Here is a 20022-nt window from a genome sequence, read left to right on the forward strand (position 1 = left end):
TCTTTGTGACAAGTAAACTGATACATGTGTAAAATTAATTGAGTGCCCCTTTAAGAGATCTCAGTGACATTTGATCTAATATTTTTCTCTCGGCTCTGTTTGTTCTTTAAATAATTAAAGTCTGGAAAATAAACAGATAAAGACACACACACCTAGACACCTGTGAGTTATTGTACTGTATTGTACAGTAATAATGCAGGGCCATAGCCAGGAGTTTAGAAGTACTGAGGTCATGAGTTCAAATCCACTGAAGTGCCACCCCCACCCCCCTGGGAAAATTGTGAATGACCACCAAAAGTTTCAGTATATTTTTTATAGTTGAAATTTCTTTACATTACATTTTCCATTAAATAATTTTGCTTCAACTGTTCAGTCAGAAATATTAAATTCAACCCTGTAATAATAATAGTATATATGTCCTCTTCAGGTCTTTAAAACTCCCAAATTCCCAGAAACAATATGGAGGAGATGACATCAGTGTCCTTAAAGGGAGCTATGGCCCTGATTAACCCTTTCATGCATAGTGGTCACTACAGTGGACAGCTATTCAAAAGCCGTTTTCTTAGATGTGCATGGGTTTTGATGGTATAGTTGCACATCAGCCACTACAGTGGACTCTAGTGTGTCATCCCATGTTTAAAAAAAATGAAGTTCAAATATTTTTTTTCATGCCTAAAGGGGAATAAAAACACTTAGGAGAAAAATCCTGACTGAGGTTATCATAATTCATGCATGAAAGGGTTAATGCCACTGATATCAATAGATAGACGTATATAAGAATACATTTTGTATTCTTTTTTCAATTAACTTTTAAAAAAAATGTATTTATTTTAACATATCTACATTCTTCTTGCACCAAAATAATGAGCGACTTCTCCCACTCCTATTTGCATTAACAAATAGCCTAAATGCAAATATATAAAGCTATATTGGAGTGGGACATACGTGTTAGTCATATTAATATAAACAAACATGTTAGTCATAGGCCTATTGTGAGGAGCAGATGTGTCAACCGAGGCCAACTCAGCAAACAGCGTTACTCAGCTCACCAACCAGCTGATGAGACTATGTGATAATGATATTGGTCGTAAAAAAAAAAAAAAAAAATCGTACCCTACAGATATGAACAACACGAATAGGCTGCTATTGAGGAAGTATGTATTTCATCATGTAGATAATTTTCAGCAGAAAGAAAGGCAATGGCGGCTAAACACACCCCTGTGCAGTCCCCTAACTTTTGAATCCAAAATCCCCCAGGAGTTTTAGAGGCACATTTGAAAGCAGCATTTCAGCCACCGCCGCTAATCCACGGCTCACCTTCTACGTCACTGAGTCAGACACGCATCATCAGAGAAACGCAATCTACACACATAGTTTTCAGGTGAGTGTTGTTAGGTGACTTCCACCTTCGCAGGGTGGCAGATGGGAGCGGGGTGCAGTTTTGCAACAGTGTAGGCTACACGATGTTTGCACGACAGATGAGTACACGTTCCCGAGAACTCCTCTAACAAGTCTGAACAAGAGTAGACCTGCTGATGGTGATGATGATGGTGGTGATGATGATGTGAAGGGCTGTATTCCCCGCTGGGTTGAACACTGCTTGTTTAAAAGTTTGTGGGTGTGTGGGTCCCTGTGTCTTACTATCTGTATTGTTGCTCCACCTCCATCGCCTTGAATTGAAGTTAGAGTTCAGCCCCGGTGAGGCAGTTTCTCAAGAGGAAGCGGACGGGCGGCGGATTGCGCTCAGTGAGGAGACGATACACAGAAAATTGACGATGGCAGAGAATAAAGTGGGCCCGAACATCCAGGCCGGAGCCGGATTCTTCGCCAAACGGGTCCAGAAGTCCTTGAATCGAGCTCAGGAGAAGGTGAGCAGGGAAACCAAGTTTATAAAGTTACATTGGGTCCATCTAACTTCTTAACTGTTCACTAGAGGCATTGTTATCAGTTTGGTAACCAATAAGACAGATAATTCTAGCTGGCTTTGTCAACCAGCTTTAAATCCTTTGGTGATATTGACTCATTACTAGTCCAGCTGTAATGGCAACCAGTCTCTTCCTCAGAACTACTTCAGTAACTTTTTCTTTGGAACACCACACATGTCAGAAGGGATTGTAGCTTGTCTTATTGCATGTGGCTTCCATGTAGAGACAAGCAACGTCATAAAGAGTGTGTCAGAGGAAAAATAGTGTAATTTTTTATCTTAATATTTACCTTAGTTGAAATTGGCACGTGAGAGCATGCACAAGCATGGCTGTCTTTCTAAGGAAATATGTTGTAATCACTACTGCCTTCCCATTCTGCCTCATTTATATCACAGTACCGTTATATAGATCTCTACCAAGTTCTAACTCATGATGAAATGCTGCCATTGAGGTGAGGGGATAAAATTAAACATACATATAACATATGATACTGGCCATAAGAGAAAGGGCAAATGTTCTACGCAGGCTGTTCAATGTCCAAGAATTTAAGGTCTGTTTTATGTTTTTAATTGTCCACATTTGAATGATTGCCCTTTGGCTGTTTTCCTGATTGCATTAATAAAACAATATCTTGGACTTTCCCTGTTGCAGCACTCATGGTGTTGTTCAGTTCTGCACAGCTGTGTACGGACACACCAGCTACCACTTCCTGACTGTGCACTTCCTCTCACTTGCTGAGCCTTTCTCTCTCAGTTGTGGTGGACTTGTTTGATTTTGCTGTCTCACCTCTAAAACAGCACCTACAATGTCTATCTGGAGTTTGTATACTCTGAAGCTGCAAGACCAAAGGCTATTTTGGTGATTCAGGGATCTTTTTAAAAGCATGGAAAATGATAGGATATAATAATAATGAGAGTCTTTGTTGCAGATTTAAAGTTAAAGGTCGTGTTCTATGTGTCATTCAGTCTTTCAAACAGCTGCATGCAACAGACTGTGAAGGACATTGTAATGGTTAATCACTTGTATTCAGTTTAGGTGAGGCATGGGAGTGTGGTACATGGTGCATTAGTCTGTTATGATTAAGGGTGCTAGACTGATAAGTCACCTGGTCCAATATATGCTGATGCATCCTGTCATCCTGTCATTAGCTGATTGCAGATATATCAGTATTTGCGAAAGTAATAAGAAGTTGCAGTACAGAAATGCCAGAGATATGTTTGAGGTAATTTAGAAACAGTGTTTGTCCACCAGAGAGCACTGACAAGTTTATTTTATGTGCTTTTTAATACAAAATGTGGTCACAATTCTTTAAAAGTTAATTTAAAGGGTCCCAAAACTATTTGTTCATGTAAAAAAAAAAAATTTAAAAAAAATTCAGAGGCTGTATCATTATCAAATTTTTAAAACTTTAGAGCATTGCTATCAGTATCAGCCTCAAAAATCCAGTAGTGGTCAGACTATAATCATTAAAGGGGAACTCCACTAATTTTTCATATCAGTATGTTTCCAGGTGTTGAGGAGTAGCACTACTGCATATGTGAAAAAAGTAGTCTAAATCCTTTTGTGCCTCCAGAGGGAGCTGTGTGAAATCTGATAAATTGCGTCAAGTGATGTCACTTGAGTCAGAGTCAGTTGGGGCTGAAGGCTACAAGTTTGAATATGAAAAAAATCAGAAAGGTTACCAGACCTCTGTAGCCCGCTCCTCATCTCTACTTGAGGTTAGCGGCTTGAGGCTACGTTAGTCGCTACCAGCATAACGCACTTTATCTGTACAGTTGAGTGAATCGAATCAAGTTGCATTCTAGGTAATGTAGGCGCCAGGTTTTGACAAGCAAGAAGAATGCATGGAATAAAAAAAAAAAAAATCTTTGGTTCTGCTGCATCAATTTTGATCGTGAGTCCAACAGTGTTATAGGAGTGCAATGCTAAATTGATGGAGTACTCTTTTAATGCTAGAAACCTATGATCTAATAAACTCTTACTCTTTCTATGTTGTCCTGTCTCAGGTCCTTCAGAAACTGGGCAAAACCATGGAGACCAAGGACGAACAGTTTGAGCAATGTTCCCAGAGCCTCAACAAACAACAGGTACACCAACACGTTACTTTTTTAACATGAGAATGTCTCTCTACCCCTTTGCTATGCAAGACTCTGCAAAGTCTTTGCTTTAATCCACTTTTATAGTTAAATAACTGATTTTATCGCCCTCACCAAGGATCTAAAGATCTCTAGTTAAATGTGGCACTAAGTCTAAAAAAGGACAGTATTGTGTTTTGGCTGTGATGGCACTGAGACACCAACCCACAAGTTCAGACAAGCAGCTTGGCCATGAAAACAGGAAATAGTTGAAACACGATGCAATTATCTCTAAGTGTCTTATCTATTCTACAGACATACCGATAACCCTTGATACTAAAAGAAATGACATATCCATTTTAAAGGGCTTTTCACATGTTTATGAACTTATAACTTGACCCAATCTTGGTCTTTGGAAGGATTCTAGTTGCTCAATGCTCTCCCTGTGTTAAGTTCAGCAACTGCAATACATATCGGAGGGAAACTGACAGAGGAGCAACAGGAAGGAAGCTGACGCGCTGCTTTCACTTCACCACTACCATCACCACATCAAATGTAGTGATTGCTGTTCAATTTCAACTCCACATTGTGGTCAGATTGTATAATTTTGTTGTTTATTTGCAGCTTGGAAATAGATGCAGAAAAAGGATATATTGCAAACAAAATGCATGTGCAGTCCAAAAGAAGCACACATTGATTTCATCATCTTGAGGAAATGATGAGGCACAAATGGCTCAGATCACACCACACACTCACTGTCACTGAATTTAACATCTTGGTATTTGACTTATTTTCTGCCCTGTATTTTCCTTATGCACACAGATGGATGGAAGCAGGTTGCTTAAAGATGTCAAAGCCTACTATGCAGCAGTGAAAGGTAGGTTTGGAAAGCATATACAGACATACAACGCAGTGTTAGCAGAATGCCACTCATTGCCCAGGAGAGTTCGTGAATAATAGGGAAGTGACTTTCCTCTATTCTTGGATCCTGTGTCAACTTTTGCAATACTGTCTGCGTTGCCATGTTGTACAAGAACAAATAAAATCCTACAGTGAAAACAGCAGACGCAGCATCGCGTATATGATTCATGTGCGAGGAACCGTTGCTTTTCTAGTGTTGTCAGCTGTTGCTCCTGCATTGTGAGCTCCAGTCAGGAAGCCAGTGTTGTTCTGACCTTCTCGTTGTGGGTGTAGCAACAGAGCCGCAAACCTTAAAAACAATACCACTGCAGTGCTGTATGCTGCTGATTCTAGATGATAAGTTGATCTTTCAGGGGTTATGATTACATTACATTTTTTCTTGTCCTCCTACAATTTCCTGTTCCTTTCAACAGCCGTGCACGAGACATCCAAGCGGCTGTCCCAGACATTGCGAGACATCTACGAACCAGACTGGAACGGAATGGAAGACCTTGCTGTCATTATAGAAGTATGTTCATGATGTGTTGTTTGCTTGAACAGATACCTGAGGGTTGAACCCCCAAAGCCAGATCAGTCGATAAAATCTAGTTCATTGTGGTTAGTCAGGCTTATTGTCAGGAAATTTGGGAAGCTTGATCCAAGTTACTACGGAACCTTCTGTTTCCAGAGTAGAGTGGTCCACATTTTGCTCTCATTAGGTACATACAAAGTTAAAACAGTATTAATCAGTTGTGTTTTGGCCACTTGGGGATGAAACTCCACAACAAATGGTACATCACAAGCAAGTCTGACATATAATGGCCTTATAAAGTTGATATGGTTAACATGCTAGCAAAAAGTTGCCCATTTACACATCCAGCAGACACGGAGCAACATTAACATTTATCTGGAGTCACTTGTCATTCACTTCATGCACTGTCACTTTCAGCTCTGGGTTGGTCTGCTCCTTCATACTTCACTATTTTCACCAGCTACTTACTGACTGTCTGCTATTTGATGGTAGGCGGGTTGTGTACAGTGGGTTAATCATAGTTTTTATGCTGAACCTAACAACTGCCTGCTGCTGCTGGAAATTTGGCTGAAGACAGAACTTAGACTGAAACTAAACAGTAAAGTTGTGGCCTGTAAAACCAAAAACAATGAGCTGAAAGAAGCTAAAGTGGTTTGTAGAGCTGAGGGAAACTGCAGAGTTGGGTAATAATTCAATGTGGGTTTGTCACTGTGAGCAACCTCTTTCACATTACACGTAGTCATTTTAACATTGTTCAAATAACACTATAGATCAGTGCAGCTTTAGATACAAAAAAGTCACATTATCACATTATACTGGAGACAGATTGTTTTCATTGTCATTGATTTCATTGTCTACAAAATTTCATCACTATTATTATTTAGCTCCAGCTTGCCAAATTGCAAAAAAAATGTTGTGGGGGCTTGTTTTTGTATTTATTAGCTCACTTGGGGGGTTATTATTATTATTATTATGCACATCCCAGCAAACAGTTCAAAGCAAACACACAGATCCTACCCAGATGTTCCAGATTAAATGGTACAGTACTGTCATATATTTGAAGTTTGGCAAATTTGTGAGAAATATGTTAGACGTTCCTCTTTTTCAAAATATCAATTTGTTTTGACCTAATGTCCTCCCTTTGATAATACTTAAACTGAATTACAGTTTCAGCATAATTTAACAGCTTATTAGGTTACAGCAAGGACAAGTAAAAGATGGAATAAAAGAGTGACATGTTTTTGAATAAAAACAAAATTAGACAAATAATAAATTGTCATAAAATATTAATATTTCTAACTGGCTTTCTTATTATGAACAGTATTTCCTCCATTACACTAGTGTTGATGAATGTAGTGGTTGAGGTATTCATTTAAGTTGCCTTCAAAAACAGGATCAAAAAAGCAGGATCATAACCCATCTCCTTCATAGGTCAGTTGCTGTATATTGTTAGTTTAAGTCAGTCAAGCTTTTTATAATGATGTGATACCAACTGTGTCTCTCAGAGTGAAGACTTACTGTGGAACGACTATGAAGAGAAAATGAGTGACCAGATTGTCCGCACCATGGAGAACTATACAAGCCAGTTCCCTGAGGTCAAGGTAAGCTGATGCTTTTTAACTAGAATCAGTTCCTACACACAAATACTACAATGGCTTTTTGGGTCTCTCAGACAACACCAGTCTGATTTTTGATGGCACATGAAAGGATGATCCATCCTCTTAATGATTGGAACTGCCTGCATGACTGGTGGCAGGACATATGCTTAATGAAAAAAATTTCATCTGTTTCTCAGGAACGAGTATCTAAACGCGGTCGTAAGCTGGTGGACTACGATTCAGCACGTCACCACCTGGAGGCACTACAGAGTGCTAAGAAAAAAGATGAAGCCAAAATAACTAAGGTAGCATCGTATTACAGAGCACAGAGAGTGGTAGAGCACAGCTGATAAGAAAGTGGTTCATGTAAGTTTTTTTTAAAACTAACTTCTGCTTTCAAATGCTGTGTAACAGGCAGAGGAAGAGTTCAACAAAGCCCAGAATGTCTTTGAAGAAATAAATAACGAGCTGAGAGAGGAGCTGCCTGTCCTTTATCAAAGGTATGGTTGACCATAGCAAATGAACGCAGTCTTAGATAAAACTTAGAGGAATCTTTCAGTGGAATTTGGGATAATGAGAGGATGAAACGTGAAATATCTTTTTGTATAAATAAAAGGTGAGAAGTTGAGTGGAAATGCTGGAAATTTGAAGAGACACTTGAAAAGCCAAACCTCAGATCTGCGTCGACAGATGGGGAGACTGTTATGCTCCTCGAATTAATACATGAAACAAACAGATTCCATATTTCCATCATATTTTCCACATCATTTTTTGATTGTTTGAGGTGAGGTCTGACGGGCACTCTTTCAGTTATGTCATCTCATTGTGCCCTGTTTCTCTGCAATGAGTCAATGATAGTCGACTTGAGTATTAAAGCCACCAACTGTTTACCTTTTATGAGCCCATCTCCTAATATGTGCATAACAGTAGTGGATGGAAACGTGCATTAATTTGTATTTTCTTTTGCCAATTTTCTGAAAATTTGGTTCAAATTTGTGCTACATTTGGATGGCGTTCACTTGCCAAATAAGACTGAATCTGAGAACACACAGACACACACTCTTTGGTATGAAATGTCATATTTAGTTTCTGAGACGTGTTTGCATACAACTTTTCTGTTATGTCATCTTGGTTGAATATCTGCTTCAGGAGATCTTAAATGTCATTTTAAGTAAGAACTGATCTGATCATAGAGAGCTAAAAAAAACAGAGTACTTGACTTGTAACTTATTCAAGAAGGTCGTGTGGATGAACTGAAAGAGTTTTCTTTGTCTCTGTAGCCGGATAGGCTGCTATGTGACGGTGTTCCAAAACATATCAAACCTGAGAGATGTCTTCTATAAGGAAATGAGCGTGGTAAGATACGACACAGATCCTTTCATGTGCTCACTCTCATACTAGTAATGTGAAGTATTTATTGGTGTAAAAAATGCCAAGAAAACTCTTAGAACTGGATCTTTAAATGAGATGTAAGATATGGTATTTGTGTTGTGAGTTAGTGTGTTTATGTTGCACTTTGAATTGCAGCTGAACCATGAGCTGTACAATGTGATGAAGAAACTGGAGACTCAACATTCAGGGAAAGCTTTCATCATCAAGGGTCTGAACAGGTAAGGCTCCATGTTGCACATGTTTTCTCATCTGTGGTTATGGTGCTCCCAACAGGGAATACCTTGTCTAGTTTAGGTAATATTTGTACTTAAGCCTATAACATACACAAGTTCTTCTTTTAACCCTCCTATTGTGCTTGGATCAAATTTGAACCGTTTTCAAGTTTAGATGTGTGAAAGTGTGAAACTTTAATTTTTTTCTGATCAAAACAAGGCTTCATTACATTCTCTACAATGGCCTACTGAATACAATAAAACACATTTTGATCCTTTTTCTTTATTTTTTCAATGCCTATATTTAAAAAAAAAAAAAAAAAAAGTTACATCTGTTGTGTTATGGGTCAAATTTGACCCAGTAGTAATTATGGGTTGTTTATGCAGGTAAATACATATTAAATGTTGACAAACCACCATGAATAACAAAAATAATAGTAGGTTTCATGCAAAGAAAGCGTCTTGACTTGAATTCAATTATAGAGTGACATGCAGCCCCCTTCCAAACACACTTACACTTACACCCCACAAACACACTTACACTTACACCCACTTACATACACATTTCCTGTTCCACCATCTGTATAGCAGTATATATAGGCTGTGGTTTTCTCACACTATATTTCTGATGTCTCACCACACACCTGGCACAGCGCACACACACACACACACACACCCCCACACCCACACACCATGCCGGGGATGACACTTGTGTGCTTGACCAAAATAAAGTGTTGTCTCTGGAAATTAGACTTTTCTCCTTTTTTCATTGGCAAGTATATGTGGTCAATTTTGACCCATAACACAACCAATGTAACAATAATTGCTTATTTTAATGTATAAGAAAATATAAACAAGTTATTGTGGGAATTATTTTGTTTATCAGATCCTCTCATGGTCTTATAATATAGCTGCCTGTTCTGTTCACCATAAGCAATAAATTAGAAAAATTGTGCCTATTTTAAACTAAAAACGATTAGTTATGGATGAATAATATGTCACTTAGCAGATCAAACACGCTTGTTAATGAATTCAAACATGGGTCAAATTTGACCCGCAAACACTAAGGGTGAAAACCCTTTTCAAACACAATAGAAGGGTTAAGGTTACTTTGTGAGTCCAAAATTAACTACTGTACTTCAACTTCTCACAGCGCAACAAGCAAGTCAAAGAAGAGAAAGTCCCTCGTCATCTCCAATCCCATCCCCTGTAATACAGCTTTCCCAGCTGACCACGTCTCCATCCATTCCTCCACTGAAAATGGAAAAGACAATGTGCCCTCTTCTCCTGGTCAAAGAACACAGAGCATCTCTGAAGAAACCAGTTCACCAGAAGAAAGTGGTGTCTCATCCAAAGATGTGAACTCTTCAGACTCCGATCTCAGCTCCAGCGGGATCAACACACCCAAGAGGCAGTCGGTGTGTGACAATGAGAACAGTGACAGCACAGTGAGTGAAAATCCAGAGGAGGCAGCGGCGGCGGCGGCGGCAGCTGATGCAGAGCTTGCTACAAACCAGTCAGATGACTCTGGTGTGGGCGTCCCAAAGCCGGAGGCTGCAAGTCAGGAAGTGTTCGGTCCCCCTGATTCTGCAGATAGCGAAGCCCCTCAAAGTCCTGAGCAGGACAACATGAGTGATCCTCCATCAGAGGATGCCAAGCCCAAACCTGGACCAGTTCCCGCCCCTCGTCTATCCTTCCGCTCTACAGATGAAGGCCCTCTCCTCCCTGCTGAGGAGCAGGAGGAGACAGAAGCAGCATCTGGCAACCAGGAGACAGCAGAGTCAGGAGAGGACTCCGATTCCCAGAATCCACCTGGCTTTCTATACAAGGTACACAACTATTCTTTAGGAAATTGTTTAACATTTTGAGAAATATGTTTATTATAGTTTGCTAAGCATTCATAGAGGGGGTATGGATGTTCAGTTCTTCTAGGTACCAGCATATGAGGGGTTGAAAGAGAATGAGTGTGCCGATAAACTAGCAAAAAGAGCATTGTAAAAGTAATAACAGTACCAGTTTTGGAATAGGAGAAGGAAAAGCAGTGATTAAGAAGAAAGGAACAGAGATATGGTAGAAAAGGTAGGAGGAAGACCAGAAAGGAAAGGGGTATCACAAAATACAAAAGTCGGTCATAACAAAGAACTATAAAGAAAGGAACAGAAGGGAAGAAATCATAACAAGGCTCAGATTGGATCACTGGAGGATTAAATGGCACTTTGGTTGTACAGTGAAAAGTGTGGGAACTGTGGAGGTAAAGAAAACACTGAACATATTATATTGCATTGTACCTTGTATGAAGCAGAAAGAGAAAGGTTACATGATAAAGCCTGAGAGGCGGGATGGGAGTGAGATCTGATGGTGATACTGGAAAAGCCGGATTAACTTGGCTTGTGTCCTCCTGCTTCTAGTTTATGATAAACTAGGAAAAACACGTTACCGTTCCTGCTCCCTGACACACAAACATGAGATTGATATTGACTTTTTCATCTCGCCCTCTAAAAGACAGCAAGTGTATTTCCCAAAATGTTTCATTATTCCTTCAAAGTGAGACTATGTAACTTTTGATGAACAGTGACCACTAATGATGATATGATACAGAATGATGGTAAATGCTAAAACATAGCATAACAGTAGGACAAGTAGAGAACACAGTCATAAAATCAACAATCTGACCTAGTACTGTCAGTTACACACAAATATCTAGTTAAGTTTGATAACGTGAGCTAAAATTAGCCACCATAAGCCACTGGTCATACCAGACCAAGTAAGGCTATAACAACAAAACCCCCGAGTGTATTTAATTGAGAGAGTGTATTTTACTGCTTTTAATTCAACTTTTCATTTATTTCTTCATTCAAAAGTGACTTAGACTAGCATGGGTTTGAGTTAATTTGTATAGCCCTCTTTCATATGCAGTTCAAATTATTTACAGGATAATATTAACTTTAAATTGACTGAAGGACAAACTGTATATTTTAATGTTTTATCTTATATGGAATTCAGTTCTCCTAAAGATTTATATTGTAGTAGAGTGAAAAATTTGCTCAAGTAGCATTTACAACACAGTGTAGTACATGGTCTGTTAAAATGTTAAATGTAGTCCACAGACCACTCTGTGAAGTGTTTTCAATCAAACTACTTTCTAATGAAGAAATAGTCACTATGAAAACTGTGGACAGTGTGCTGTGTTTTTTTTGTTGTGTTTTTTTGAAAAAAAAAGTTTATTTAATATTTTGTTTGAACCAAGCCTTTTAAATATCATCCCTAGTATTAGTTTATATTGATGTGATCTATGTTTAACACCAGGGGGTGGCGCTAGAGTCCCATGCAGCATCTGAAGATGGCCTGCTCCAGTTTGAACAGGGAGACATCATCCTGGTGCTTGTTGACACTCATGAGGTTTGTGTGTGTACTTGTATATCTTTCTTCCTGTGACACTTGAGATAGAAGAATACATCTTTCCTGTAAAGTCTGCTCTCTTTTTCACTTCTCTACACCCCAAATAAGTTGTTTAGACCAGTATATTATGGGAATGTTTTTTCTGTGTGATTAATTTCTGTGTATTTTGTATCTTGGGGATATACTTTCCATCTCATTTCTGCTTTCATTTTTTTTTTGTTGAGTAATTAATTTCTAGTTTTTCCTGTGGACAGCCAGCCAAATAGATGTCCCACTGTGATATTTCCACTGCAAATAAATTGTCTCGACAGCAGGAAATGTTTCAAATGTCAAAATCAAAATATCACCGCTAAACATCAGATTTCAGTGTCGGTGTCCTAGAACGCAGGAAATCACAACAAAAGAAAATTGTGATACTCGTTCACAAAATATCTGATCTGAGGGTGGATTTACTTCCTTAAGATCTTACATGTGTTTTTAATGTTTGTGTCTCGCAGCAGGAAGGCATGGTGAAGGGAATCAGGGAGGAGAGCTGGAACCAGCACAGGGATCTAGAAAATCACTCTGGGATCTTCTCGGAAAAACTCATCCAGCCTGTTGAGGCAGAGTGAGGCAATCGTCACTCCTCAGTCTGTAATACTTTCTTCTTCCATCGAGCAATTTGTGACTCACACATACACACACACACACACCCACCCACGCATAGAGGGAGTGAACCCATATGTTTTGGGTGCAGAAGCTGTACAAACAGATGAGCAAAAGTCCCACGTGGTTATTCACATGCTATGATGTTGCAACTTGTGGAACAAAAATGATGGAGCTTTAGAACATTTTGTGAGATATGTTTGGCTTACATTTTTACAGTATTTTGATCTTAATGCATATCCAAAGTCTTTCTTGAAACACTGTGAAACAAAAAAATCTTTTTATATTGACGCTGTTATCTTATGTAAAATGTCCTAATAAAGTCTGAGTGAAAGATAAGATGATGTTCTGGTATGAAATCCTGGCATGCGCTTGTGTTTGGAGGATGGTTACTTGCATACACATATTAGATAAAAATGTAGTTAAAAGTTAACAGTTAGAGGAATAGTTCAACATTTTGGGAAATACACCAAGTGACTTTATTGCTGAGAGTTAGATGAGAAGATTGATACCACTCATGTTTGTCTGTTAAATATGAGGCTGTAGCCAGTTAGCTTATAAAGACTGGAAACAAGGGAAACAGCTAGCCTGGCTTTGTCCAAAGGTAACAAAATCCATCTACCAGCACCTCTAAAGCTCACTTAAGATGTTACAGCTTGTTTGTTTAATTGGTACAAAAACCAAAACAAGAGTAAAAAATGACAAGTTGTTCTTTTACTGGGAGTTGTGGCTGGACTATTTCTTAGCTGAGCATATTGACCTCCTGGAGTCCAGCCATTTCCCCTCGTTTCCTGTTTTTATGCTAAGCTAAGCTAATTGGCTGCTAGCTGTAACTTCATATTTAATAGACAAACATGAATGTAATCGATCCACTCATCTAACTCTCAGCAGGAACGTGAATAATCACATTTTACCTATCTATTTTTAAGAGAAAATCTTGCGTAGCATAAACAAAACTGATGTTATACTTTGACATGCAGAGTTCAAGGCTCTTTTTTACTCAAATTTCATAACAAGGGTCATAATCTTGCCACTTGTTCAGGGAATGTCCAATCTAGAACACAAAATTGGATTTGCATATTGTAAATAAAGGAAATTGTTTCTGCAAGCTGGCAGATAAACAGCCTGAGCTTGAGAAACAACTACAGTGATTCAACAGAATGGAATGTGAAAATATTGTCAAGACCTGGAAGTTGAGATACGTGGATTGATTGACTGTGAGAAGTTTATGGAAGAGAGGTCTATCCTGTATAATAATCCTACTCAGCCACCGGGGCTCACTTCCCTTAGTATGGCAGTTCTATTGTGTGGAAATGAGAAACTAAAGTGTATTGGAGTTTGTGCATATCATCAGGATATACACAGACATAGACAGATATACACAGCTTGTTAAGGAGGCAACACCGTAAGTGGGAGTTATAAAAGGATACAAGTAACTTCATCAACAAGGTGGTCCTGTAACACGGGTGTTTCATGGATTTTCAGACAGATTGCTGTGATTTGCTGGTTGGGTTTAGGCTTGGGTTTGGTGTGGTTATGTTAGGTTCAAACAGCTGCGTCTGTCAGTGTGACCCCCCCCCCCCCCACCGCCATCATTTAGCTGCATGTACCCTAAATACTTACACAAGGCAGTATCACACATTTAGTCTGAAAAATAAGACTAAGAGGAGACAATTACCACTCCTATGGTTCTTTACATCACTGCACTCTTGAGTGAATGCTTATTGCAAACAGCATACAGTGCTAATTAGCATCATGTGATGTGATTGAGAACTTCAGAAAAACAATTAATAGATAAAAGAAATAGATAATTATTAGCTGCTGTTTCCAAGGTCAAGAATGATCTTTGAACCTCAGATATTTCAACACAGATTGAATTATTCTTATTCACTCATGGATGCAACTGCATAGGACATTTGAAGGAAGCAATGTGAAAGTGACTTTGTACTAATATAACTTTGATGTTTCTGTTCCAGATGAGAATATACATGACTGTCAATATCTCTGTTATTGGAGTAAACCTCATCTGCACCATTCCTGCTAAATGAAGTCACCACAGTGACACAGGGATTTAGTGTAATACTGGCTTGACTTGGAGTAGAATCCTCTTCACTCCTCATTCCTGGAGGAAGACCATGAGATTAGTTTAAGTCGCAAAGTTAGAGTTTTGGTTTTTTTTAATGAAATATCTGGATATGAAGTGGTTTACATCTTACATATCCTCTGATTTACAGACACTGTTATTGCCAATAAAGCAGAGAGTTATTTTCCCTTTGCTGGAACATTTCGCTAAACATAATACTAAGATATTTGCCATAATAAATAATACTTTTAACTTACGGAAAGGCTTTTCAGGCGGGTGTGGGCATGGTTGCCGGTTGATAACAGTGATTAAGGCTTTTAAATTTCCTTGTTAGTTCTTATCGAATACAGAATAATGAAGTATTTATCTTGCATTTCCTTTCTGGGCATACTCCGTTCTCAGCTTCCTTAACAAAAAAACAGTCTGCTCCTGGCTTCATTCTCTCTTTCTGTGTATTCTGTCAAGTGAAAATTTGCTGTGTGACTGAGGGAGTGACAGGGAAACCTGTCATAGCTGTAGACACTTTTCATTGGACTATTTTTCAAGCAACCAGTGGGAATACACACTGAAAGATCAACCACACACAAGTCTCCTGCTTTAGATAGAAATCCAGTAACTTTGATTCTGTTATTTATAGAGTGGCTCCATCACTGAGAGGTTAATATTGAAAGGTGATATTCACAGTGGAAGACTCTGGGCTCCACTCCAATATGAATATAATGCATTGTTACTTGTCTTTTTCTCAATGAAGGGCCTTTATTTGTGTGAGAACCTCTCTCCGAGGCCTGTTTCTTCTCTGCTGACCTCGTGCTGCTCTGCTTGTTTGCGGTGTGAGTTTTCCTCGTGGCTCCTCTGGGGAATAGGCGTGTAGGTTACACAGGGCTAACTGCTGTATTAGCTCAGGTCCATTAAGAAGTAGTGTTGTGTTGACAAGGCAGATGATAGATAAACTAGGATAAGGTTTCACAGGGGAGCTGTGGAGTTTTAACCACTGCTCAGTTACATTCCTCATCCCGCGATTCATTCTGGATGACGCTGATAAAAATGAGATGCTAGATGATGCAGAGAACCAATCAGAACTTTTACTGCTATGTATGCAAATGCATACACTTCAGATCATGCACTTGCACTGAGACAGCAGAGAGATTGCAGAGACACTAGGACAAACAGTTTATGTGAAAAACCATGAAAGTTACTCTCTGAAAAAATTTTAATATTTATTTCTTCCTGTAACAATATTCTGTTTCCTCTTACCCCCTATTCAGGAAGATTAGAGGACAGAGAAAGGTCAGAGGTCATGCTGAGCTACACAAAAACATCCTTGGAGCTGGCCGTGAGTCAGTGTGTTACTCAGTGACACAGGACACAGGACACAGGAGTTTAAACTCATGTCCTTCAGTTGAAGAACAGTCCTCCAACCCACAATAAAGGCAATGATAAAGGCAATGACCGAAATACTGTTAGCTCTCACACTGCTGCGTTGTATTTTTCTAATAATGAAGAATATCTTAACTGATGATCTTAAAACCTGCATTAATCTATTTTTCTGGCCACTCAGGGGCAGTGCAACAGGCTATAAACACAGCATATTACCACTATACAAAGTTGTTATGGAAAACTTGTCAGTTGCTTATTTATGCATCCAGCAGACACAGAGCTACATTAATATTCATTTGGAGTCGTGTTTGAGGAATTTAAGTCCAATATTCACCCTCCTTTTAGCTCTGTTTTGGTCTCCACCAACCTCTGGGCTAAATATTTGGTTCTTTAGCTGCTAAATGCTTTATGTTCACCAGCTAGTTGCTAACTGTGTCTGTCTGCTGTTTGGTGCTGGACGGGCTGCACAGTGGGTTTATCAGAGCCTGCAGCCAATAGCTGCCTGCTGCTGCTGAATGGGGTTGGGTGAGAACAGTGAAAGGGAACCAAAACAGTTAAGTTAAAACCAAAACAATGAGCTGAAAGACACTATGATGCCACATAAGGGAGCTGCAGAGGATGGTGGTAATTCTATTTCAGTTTGTCAGTACAAGAAGCACTTTTTACTTTACACATAGTAATTTGATCCATTGTTATTACAGAAATATTGATTATTGCTGCTTTAAAGTCCATCATTTATGCTTGTTTGTTCATCCACGTGGCTATCACTGCTCATGCTATCTACCCAACTAAACTGGAAGCACTTGTCCAGAAGGACCCACTGTACCCCATATACCAGAGTTTAGAACTAGAAATAGAAAAGTCTTTATGAATTTGATATATTGTTGGTTGATATACTTTATGACAGACTATTACTTTAGTACATCAGTTTTGTATTTGCCCCCTGAACATGTCAACTTTAAATTAGCTAAAAATGTACTTCGGTCAAGTGTCCTTTAAGACGTATCATCACACATTGATTCTTGATTACAGCAAAGGAAATATAGTTCCATTAAGTCATATCAGGGTGCCTGATCTTCCAGAGGTGGGTTATGACAGGCTTGTTAAATACCTAGTTGTTGACTTTCGCAAATACAAAAACCCCCCAAAACTCCCATGTTAGCAGCCATGTTGTTGTTTTAATTGTGGTTATTCTGTGGTTTCCTGTGGGTGTTGGCAGCCTTGTGTTTGTGTGTATGTGTGTGGCGGGAAGAGTGCATGCAGAGACCGAATACAGACACTCCTAGTAAGTGTGTGTTATGTCTCTTATCACCTTACTCTGACATAATGCAGACTGTGTGTGGGGGTCGGGGGATAATTTTGGCTGTGAAAAGACATAAATAAAATCCCCCCACACGGCTGCCGAGTTGACCAATGGAAAATGAAACCCCTTAAACTTTACAAGCATCCACATAGCAAAATAATTGCAGAAACGCTGAAATAGGTGTTCCAGCTTGCTTCTTTTCTCAGGCTTTTCCAATTTGCCTGCAGATATAACTAGCACAGCAGGTCTTTGAGCTTTTGCAGTTTCAGCGCGCTCCTTGTAGTTTGCTTTTTTTCCACAGTCCTGAGCCAAATCTGTAAAGGTCTCATGTGTTCACTTCTTCCCTCTTTCCTTCTTTGAAAAAAAGTAAAACAACACATTCATCACTGAGGTAAGGAGTCCATGCATCAGACTGTAATATTTACTTTGAGTCTGATTGATCTTTCTTTAATGTGATAACTGTCTTTAGTTTTACGGTTAGTGTTCACACTCAAGTAAAGACAGAAAGCCAAAAATGCACAGACTCCATGCTTAGCTCCACTGTCATTCATACCAGTAAAAGCTCAAGCTTCCTCTGAGGTGAGTCTCCATTTCCAATTTCCTACCGAAATAAAAACCTGATGCTTGATTTGGACCAGGGAAAATATTTGCATCTGATAAGTAAATTTAAACACACAGCCGGGGTTTTGAAGTCATAAAGAAACAGTGCTCAGATGGTGTACAGTATATTGCTGCAGTTCGTGGTTACTTTGGTTGTTGGGCGTTACAGGCACAGGATGTTGCAATACTGAAAATTACCCAGAAAAAACAAGTGAATTTTTGTTATTAGGTTTTTGAGATCAGAGGAACATTACATTTTTTTCTTGATTTAAAGCTGCATTATGTGTTCATTTATTTATTGTTGGCCACTTGGAGACAGTTGAACAAGCTGTTACATTGACATATTATTTAAAAAGTTGTTGTGGCGTGTGTTAGGATGCAGTTGCATATTTTGCCACCTGATGAAGGTAAGTTCAGGTTCAGTATAATACTCTGTTTTGGTCTCCACTAACTTGAAAGAGAAAATATCTTAGCAATTAGTTTCTAAATGCTCAATAAATTAGCTAGTTGCTAACTTTGCTGTTGGGCAGGTAGTTTAAAGTTATCAGAACTTTTTGCTTAAAACAGCTGCCTGACGCTGCTGGATGTTGATGAGAGTGGTGAGAGTGAACCAAAACAGTAAAGTTATTTAAACCATTGTTCTTATGAAAAATATTGATTAGAGCAGCTTTAAATTGCATAAAATCACTGTTTTACAATGTTCTTTTTTTAGTATAATGAGCATATGTTTCTTATCCTCTACGCTACATGGGTTTAATTACTTTTTACTAGTTTGCTAGAAGAAAGCTAGTAGGTTCAATTTGCGTTTTCCTTTCAGGAACCAATTCATGGATGTCAGAGTTTACCACAAGTACTTGAATGCAGCTTCACAAAAGTAGTAGGCTGCTCTTTTTGATGTTTCACCATGCAGTAAATCACAAAACCATAACAAAATATCTATTTCTCAATTTTAAACATAGCTACATTTTCAAAATGTACAAAAATGTGGCTGTCTGGACGAAAGTCAGTGCTTCAGAACTGTTTATTCGGGTACATGATTTGTAGTGAAGAAAAGTCTAAAGTAAAGCAAAATGTCTTAGAACCAATTAACAATGCAGTGTTCATTTTTCCAGTGTTTAACATCATCATTGATAATTGACCATGAGTCAACTATCAAATCACTTTAAGCAGCAGAAGGAATTCTACAAGGAGCTTTAACTCCAGCAACAAGTCATTAATCCAATTTATAGTTGATGGGACTAACAAAAGACTTGATGGAGTAATAAAAGATATCCAGGAGGTGAAAACAAGCCTGCAATTCACGTAGAGCTTTGTTGATGATCTAAAAACAGTGGAAAAAGACACAGAAAAGAAACTGTGCCATGGAAGTAGAGATCAACAAGTCGTGGGAGGAACTTGATGGGATTATGTCTAAACTTGACTACATGGAAAATCAATCGAAGAGGAATAACTTACTTGTGGACAGCATTGCTGATGAGCAGGGATAGAGCTGGGAAACTTCTGAAAAGAAGATCAAAGCCATGCAGGAGAAAAACCTGGGCCTGAAAAGTGAGTGCATGGAAACTGAACGCACTCACAGAGTTGGCCAATTCCCACAACATGGCAGACCCAGATCGACTGTCGTTAAATTTCTTTGTTTCAAAGACAGACAATCTATCCCCTCTGCTGCAAAAAGGCTAAAAGTTGATTCAAGTCAATTTTATTTATAATGCCAAATCACAAGAAAATCTCAGAGCACTTTTCCCATAGAGCAGCTCTAGACCGTGTTCTTTAATTAAAAGGAACTAACATCTTAATCGATGAAGACTTCTCAGACATTGTGAAAAAAATGAGGAGAGATCTTCCTCCTAAGCTCTGAGCTGCCAAAGAAAGAAGCGACAAAGCCAGCCTGAGGTATGACAAACTGGTTATTCGGCCCAGGGGTCCGACTCTGGCTTACTGAATGGACCTGCTTTGCTTTTAATTCGGATTGGCAGTGTTT

At 38.9% G+C, this 20022-nt stretch overlaps 1 protein-coding gene across 2 annotated transcripts; it reads left to right on the forward strand.

Annotated features, from left to right (window-relative positions):
• Positions 1-1275: 1275 nt before the first annotated feature.
• On the forward strand, positions 1276-13017 carry bin2b (bridging integrator 2b). Of its 2 annotated transcripts, XM_067588360.1 has the most exons (13): positions 1276-1381; positions 1683-1868; positions 3932-4012; positions 4823-4877; positions 5335-5429; positions 6938-7033; positions 7228-7335; positions 7445-7530; positions 8311-8386; positions 8558-8640; positions 9788-10463; positions 11941-12033; positions 12531-13017. In XM_067588360.1, the coding sequence occupies exons 2-13, from the start codon at positions 1776-1778 to the stop codon at positions 12642-12644; spliced, it is 1656 nt and encodes a 551-aa protein (XP_067444461.1). In that variant the 5' UTR covers positions 1276-1381; positions 1683-1775; the 3' UTR covers positions 12645-13017. The 2 variants fall into 2 exon arrangements, with proteins under 2 accessions (XP_067444461.1, XP_067444462.1); XM_067588361.1 differs by lacking the exon at positions 1276-1381 and having other exon boundaries at positions 1399-1868; positions 12534-13017.
• Positions 13018-20022: the final 7005 nt, after the last annotated feature.

The sequence above is a fragment of the Thunnus thynnus genome, chromosome 4, assembly GCF_963924715.1.
Source record: "Thunnus thynnus chromosome 4, fThuThy2.1, whole genome shotgun sequence".
Classification (NCBI taxonomy): domain Eukaryota; kingdom Metazoa; phylum Chordata; class Actinopteri; order Scombriformes; family Scombridae; genus Thunnus; species Thunnus thynnus.